Genomic DNA, 7,184 nt, shown 5'->3' with positions numbered 1-7,184 from the left:
CCCCACATTGTTTTATCCTTAGCTGCGATAAATAACCTTTATATAATAAGATTAAAATAGGAATTTTCTGGATTTAAATTATTAAATTAAATTAGAGTTCTTCCACGTTTTTCTCCATCTTTATTCAATATGTTTCTCCCACATGCATAGAACGACTGAATGTTTGTAATATGCAAACCTTTTACACGACTTGACATATACTCGGACAAAAAATTTGAATTTTATCGTTGGCCGCTAAAGTCCCATATGACCTTGAAATAATTTATCATGCATTATTTGGAGAGAGAATAAAGTGTCTTAACGAATATAAATTATGATTAATAAATCCTCGTTGTAAAATTTTGGAAAATCATAAGGTGTTACTAATTTAAGTGTTGTATATACTTTTTTTTTTTTTTTGGGTCAAATCCGGGGGCATCTCACATCCTGAAGAATAAGACTAATCCTTGGTGAGGCCCGTAAAAACTAAGGCATTTCACCCCACCTTTGGCTACGATCAAATGACACACATCCTCTAAGTTTTCAAGTAGAAAATCATCCGTGTTTTTGCCAATTTCGTGCCTCGAACTCAAAGACCAAGAAGCATACATGGTTAGGAACTTTACTGCGTTTCTACAAGACCATTTACCGTGATTGTTGTCTATACTATTATTTAGAGAACACACTCTCTCAGACTTTTCTTCAAATACCATTTATGTCCCCCACAGTCCCATTTTTTATCCTTAGTTGTAATAAATAACCTTAATATAATAAGATTAAAATAGGATTTTATTTAAAATTCATCCACATTTTTCTCCAACTTCTCTTTCGATATGTTTCTCCTACATGCATAGCATGTGTGAGATAGCTATTATAACAAAGAGTTGACTAGTAATACATATCAGGTGGTGATATTACAAGTTACACTTTAAGAGTTTCTCAATAATTTCGAGTAATATATTGTGACAACGTTATTTTCAAATGAAAATGATAATATACTACTCTAAGCTACATACATTTAGAAAAGGGAAAGAGTTTAATCGGAAACATAATAAATTGAAGAGAAAGACTCTATTCATCAAAGCAAATCCATCACTTGCATTGTGACATCTTTCTAACATGCAACTTTTCTTTTTTTCATTACATATCATATCTTTTGCATGTAAATTTTCTTGATGATTTCCAAATTTTAAAACGATGCAAAACAACATTAATTACTTTAAACTCAAACTAGCTCAATGGGGAGGAGCATATGAATTGTATTCAATTAGCGCACACCAAGTGTTTGATATATGTTTTGATGCTCCAGAGTCCACAGGCATATCGTTCATGATATTGCATGCCATTGTAAAATGAAAACGTTCATTATTGCATGACTCACGTCAATGCATATTAATTTTAGATATCATGTATAATTAAAAGGGTTTTACTGTATCGATTGAGTCATTTTTTTTTATGTGACAATTACATTGTCACGTAATTTTACTTATCCATCAAGTTATAACGTGCAAAGTACTAACACCAAGTGACAGTGGAGCCATCTCACTCCAAGATTGGCCTCAAAGGTGCATTTTAAACCAGATGCAGAGTCTTCACTATGCGCACACAGATATATATGGTATAATAGGTATCTCTGCAAACATTGTCATAGGTTTTTGTAGAGCAGGTAATATATTTTTGCAATTCTGCAGTTTAATTTCTTGTCAATAAAATGGCAATTGCTTTTAAACTCACTGTTAAATTAAGGGCAGTGTTATCACACACCCTTTTTTCTTCGCTAATACACTTTATTTTTACATGTAAGGGAAAAAAACACCAAGACTGCAGGCATTTTCCTGTACTTATTCACTGCTAAGAATATATATAAAATGTTTAATTTGATTTAAAATTAATTCTACTAGTGCTTTTCGTTGATGGTTGCACTTCGATGTAGAATCCTTGGAATTGGTACCACTTCAAGGTGTGGTCGGATTAGGACCTCCGGACGGGGTAGTGCCCCTAAGTATTTGCCTGATCAAAGGGAAGAAGGGACGATCCATCTGATGCAAAACATCATTCTTCATCTGATGCATAAACTTTTCTTCCCCATGCAACACTCTGCAGGCTTCGGACGATTGCATGTTCATAAGAAAAACCATTAAAAACACTGCCACCAAAAATATTTTTAAAAACTTCATTTTGTTGGGCAAACAAAGACTATTTTGCATCTTATTTTCTGCGGAAGAAGGAATGAATGAATGAATGAAATAAAGCTAAAGGTTTTGTTGCGAAAACAAAGATATTGCTTCTTTTTTCTGTCTGTGAAAAACAGAAAGGATTGAAGGAAATAAGGAAGGAATGAATGAATGAATAGATGGGGAATATGGGGCTTCTTATATGCATCAATTAAGACCAACTTTCATATGACTTTGATTTTTCAATATAAATCTATTTGTTTCGTTGTTTTGACTATTAATTGATGATTATGTGCTAAAGACTTAGAATTGAATGGGTCGTCATATCCGCAAGGGTTTTGGTTTTAGGGTTTCACTATATTGTGGACCTGTAATAAATCAAAGCTAATTAATTATATAACAACACAATCCTTTCTTGATGCCCAAAAATATCACTTTTTTTTTTACTCTTAAGTTCCTGTAAGAAACATTTTACTCATAATTTAAGTTGAGCTATATAGCTTTTTTACTTAATTATTCTAGTATAGTAAAACCTCTATATAGTCATGATATTGAAACCAAATCAAATTTATAACTTTAAGCAGGTTATTACTTAATAGAGGTGCAGCTAAAACAATATTATTATTTTTTTACTCAGTTATCTTCAATTAAAATTGTATAGATACAAAGAACTATTAGTGGAGTACGTCGGTTTCCAAGATGTAAAATTTGAAAGAAAAAAAACCACTCAACCCTTAAAATCTATTGCATGTATTTACGTATGTAGTACTTTATTTAAGTTAAATGCCTATCTATAAACATGCTTGTGAAGCTAAAAACAGTATGGGCTTAAACAAGAAATTGTCCATATTGACGAGGTATTACTTACTCATAAGCTCAAAGGCGTGATATCAACTCTAAAAAATAAAATATTGTCTCAAATAATTATATAGAAATATTTTAGTTTATCTTAAACGTTTATTTGTTACATTGCATATTTTTGTACTTATGGACGATTATTATTATATGAAGGCGAGTTTTCTTAATACGGGACATATAAAAGTTATAACTTGTTACAATACATAACTAGCTCCAAGTTTGGGCCATAAATTTTTATGACTATAAAGAAGGTTATTCTTAAATAGAGCATTATTATAAAGATGTTTTACTATATATATTTTAAGCCTATTTTTTTATTAAGTTGTCCTGATTCAATTATTTTTTCTTTTAGTTTTATTGACAATTACTAATACTATAGAGGTATTTTGACCAACTCTTGTAGAGTTTTTGTTACTATTTTCTTGCATCGCAATTTTGAACTGAGATTGGAGTTTGGCATGCAAGTAAAAACGTGTATAAGGCCTTTGAAGTTTGAACGTTGACTATTTTAATTGAAGTTTTAGTACGCTGTTGGTATAGTATCGGTGTGTGCTAACCTTTTACACGACATGAATACTTTGACACACATACACACACAAAAATTGAATCATATTGTGATGACTCAAGTCTTATTTGACTTCAAATGTGTCCAGGCGTATTTATTTAACTAACTAAGACATCTCAAAACTAATTACCTCTCTAATTCACTAGCCAGACCTTAGTATTGTTGTTTCTTAGTTTTATAGGATAAAATTGAATAAGAATAAGTCATGATGTCTAGAAAGGTTGTCTAAAATAATCCCTGTGAAAATTGGACTTATAATCTTCTCTGGAAAAATGATAATCAGGTGCCACTAATCCAGAACGGCAATGAGCGAACAAAGTGTATTAAAATATTATTGGAGGAAAATGAAGAGAAGGTGTTGTTCTTAATTACACGTGCAAGAAAATTTTGGTAGAAATTAGTTGATTTGACCTCAAAGAAATGTTGAATCATTGAGGAATAGTTTGGATCAAATGATATCACTGCTGACAACTTTTTATCATGCATTAGTTTCAAAATCTTCAATAGTTTGTATCACCGTCAAGACCTTTCCTGGTAATATATATATATACATATATATAATGTATTGGAAATTGTTATTAGCACTTCAAAAATCTCATTTGATACTCTAAATTTTCTATAATTAGAAGAAAAAAATACACTTGTGAGGAGTGTAGAATAAGATTTTTGAAGTGCTAATAACAATTCTCAATGTATTAAGACGTATTATCTTGCGTTTTGTGTAGCAGATGCAACCTCACTAATCTGTGGGGTTCTACTGTTTTAGCAGTTGATTAATAACGTGATTTATTAAAAAAAAAATGAGATTTGTTCATCCATCTGCCCATTAGAATTCAGACACAACAAATAGAATGAATGCAAATATGGGTATAGCCAGGTTAGTCAGAGTTGCGTGCTCTCATCTGCACAAAGTTCGAATTACTTCCGTAATTTAATTGAATTTAGTATATACTATAAATAAATAAAAAAGAAATAGAATGAGTTCAGTTATAATATAGTCTCATGGGTTACAATTACAACCAGAACTTTTTAGCCAACTGACCAACAAAAATAATGAAAAAAATGGGTTATTATGCATGAATTCTACCGCAGGGATGCTAATCTAGTTAAACATTATTCACACTTTGAACTTTATAACATCTGTTGCTCCCGTTTCTTAGTCTCAATAGCGCCGGCCGGAACGTTAATTCTCGGTATTAGTAGGGTGAGGAATGGCATGGCCAAGAAGGCTTCATGCACTAAGTGGTAAAGCTATATTCATCTCATTCAGGTGCAAACACCCGAGCTGCGGCCGGGGATGTGGGTGCAGGGATTAGGGCCAGTTGGTGGCAGTCGACCCCTCTGGAGGGACCGAAACACAAGTATAACACCATGGTTGCTACTTGCTAGCCCATTGTTCTGCCTTCAATTGCCTCATTTCACCAACTTGCAGGCAAGAAAACAGAACAAGGACAACAAAAAGAGTTGAGAACAAAGTCCTCCTGTAACAGAACCTCATCTTTGATACCCATATGGAACTTTACGGTTCGTGTGGTAACGTTTTACAGACCCATTTTCGAGAAAATTGCTTTGTTATATATGGCTCTCTATAAATTTCAAATTGCTCATGCCTTCGCCTAGTACCTAAGCTATAATATTAATTCGGAGCTTGGGATTGACTTGGGCCAGTGGAACTTGAAGGTTCAACCATGGCATGGTGGTCCATATGTAATGAAACAATACACACTAACTTGAACGCCAAACAGTGTCACACAATGTAGTTTGGGTGTAAAGCAATTGTTCAAGTTTTAATAGTTGTCTACGAGAAAGACGTGATGAGCGTTATACTTAGACGGGGAATACACCCGACAAGGACATATGCAAGAATCCGCCTTGAATCACAAAGGCGTATAGAACCAAAGAATTAAAAAGTAAACTTTTTGGTGGTTGATCCAAAGCCCTGAGGAAAGCATAATGCAGAGAGTCAAATTTAAACAATATTTTTAACACAGTAGGTGAATAGGTGTCACACATGAACTCGCTTTAACGTGGCTGAAAACAAATTCCCTTTGTCTTGATTTTGATTGAATCGTTTGAGTCTTGACTTCCAGAGAAGCCATGACCAAAGGTTCCCAGCATCCCCAATAAAAAGGGGTACATATTTATCAGTCCAACTCAATTCCATTTAAAGTATGGAGTTTGAATAGCAAATCGTATGACAAGAAAAACTTGGGTGTAACCATGATATATCCACATCACTGTATAGCACGCATCACGTGACCAAGTCACGTGTAGGAATCTCCCCTTACTTGAGGGCTGTCTCTGGCCAATTCATCTAAACATGCATGCATAAACTGTAAAACAGTAAACTCAGAAGCCTTCCAAAGAAAGCGACGTAGAGAGATAAATCCATAACGACCATTCAGTGGATCTTCCGAACATGTTCAAAATTACAAAGAGCTCTTTTTCATATATTAACAAATAACTTCGTACAATAATATGAATTTGAAGTTATATATATAACAAATCATCACGAGATAAAGACACTGAATAGTTACTCGACAACAAGACAACTCACGTTTATATCACAGGTAATAACTTACGAAAAAACTTTACAGTCAGATCATTTTGAAACAGAGGCCACCAGCTTCTCCTTTAATTGCTCGGCATCACCGCCTTGAGTTTGAATCGAGAATGTATGAATAACCTTATCGTTGTCTGTTATGGAAACGTTAGACTCTTGAGCTACAATTTTATGTTCCCAAGTGTTCTGAAGACTTCAGAAACCGGGTGAGAATCCAATGGGCAGTTCATCCTCACAACTGCATCCTCGAGGCGTTCCTGAAAATCAATCTCTGGAACCGGTAACTGTTTTCCCTTGTTGTTTACCATCTGCTTTTCAGTTTTCATGACTCTGATCTTCATCTGGAGATCGGTGATATAGGTAATGGCATCACCAAGAAGAGAGGCTTTATCCATCTTCGATATGTTAGGAACAACAGCTCTTAGTGGATAGAGTCTCTGGTTAAGCTTCTTGCGCCTGTGCCGCTCTGCTTCCACATTATTTAATGGTTCTTCTCTCCCATTGGCAGGTTTTCTCCCTCTCTTTCTAGGTTTCCGCTCATCAATTTGTGTCGAGGACTCATCCTTGAGCAGCTCCGAACTTGAAACTCTTGTCTGGACATTGAAACCGTCAACCATTATTTGGTTTATTTGCGGAAACAGTTTTACTTCACTATCCTCACTTCGACATCCATTTGAAGTGCCTACTGATTGTAATTCAAACGATTCCAGCGACTGGATCTGATCAGCCACCTCCGTGTCTATGTGGAGACATGTTGTGCCGAGAAAATTCCTTGACCAGAAGATTTTGCTAATTAGAGCTTATCTTTGGGGCTTAATTTTTCTGATATTATTCTCCTCACCAAGGAGGGAAATATATATTGTACAAAATTGATTTACAATGAAAGAAACCCCAAATAATATATATCCTAATTACATCCTGATTACAAGGACCCAAATAGGTAACTAAGCTAATTACAAAGGTCAACTCTCCAACACTCCCTCTCAAGTTGGTGTATAAATGTTGTTCATGCCTAACTTGACGAGAGAGTTGTAGAACACTTGAC

The 7,184-nt window shown here is 34.4% G+C and overlaps 1 protein-coding gene across 1 annotated transcript; it reads right to left on the bottom strand.

The window, feature by feature from the left end:
- Positions 1-6,246: 6,246 nt before the first annotated feature.
- LOC125470533 (transcription factor MTB3-like) lies at positions 6,247-6,920 on the bottom strand. Its single transcript, XM_048569738.1, has one exon. It carries the CDS (start codon positions 6,754-6,756, stop codon positions 6,301-6,303), a length of 456 nt encoding a protein of 151 aa, XP_048425695.1. The 5' UTR covers positions 6,757-6,920; the 3' UTR covers positions 6,247-6,300.
- Positions 6,921-7,184: the final 264 nt, after the last annotated feature.

This window comes from the organism of the source record quoted next, unplaced genomic scaffold (assembly GCF_019419815.1).
Source record: "Pyrus x bretschneideri cultivar Hongxiangsu unplaced genomic scaffold, Pyrus_bretschneideri_v1 Contig50, whole genome shotgun sequence".
NCBI classification, from domain to species: domain Eukaryota; kingdom Viridiplantae; phylum Streptophyta; class Magnoliopsida; order Rosales; family Rosaceae; genus Pyrus; species Pyrus x bretschneideri.
Note: the sequence above shows the minus strand (reverse complement) of the source record. Positions and strands in the feature narration are given on the sequence as shown.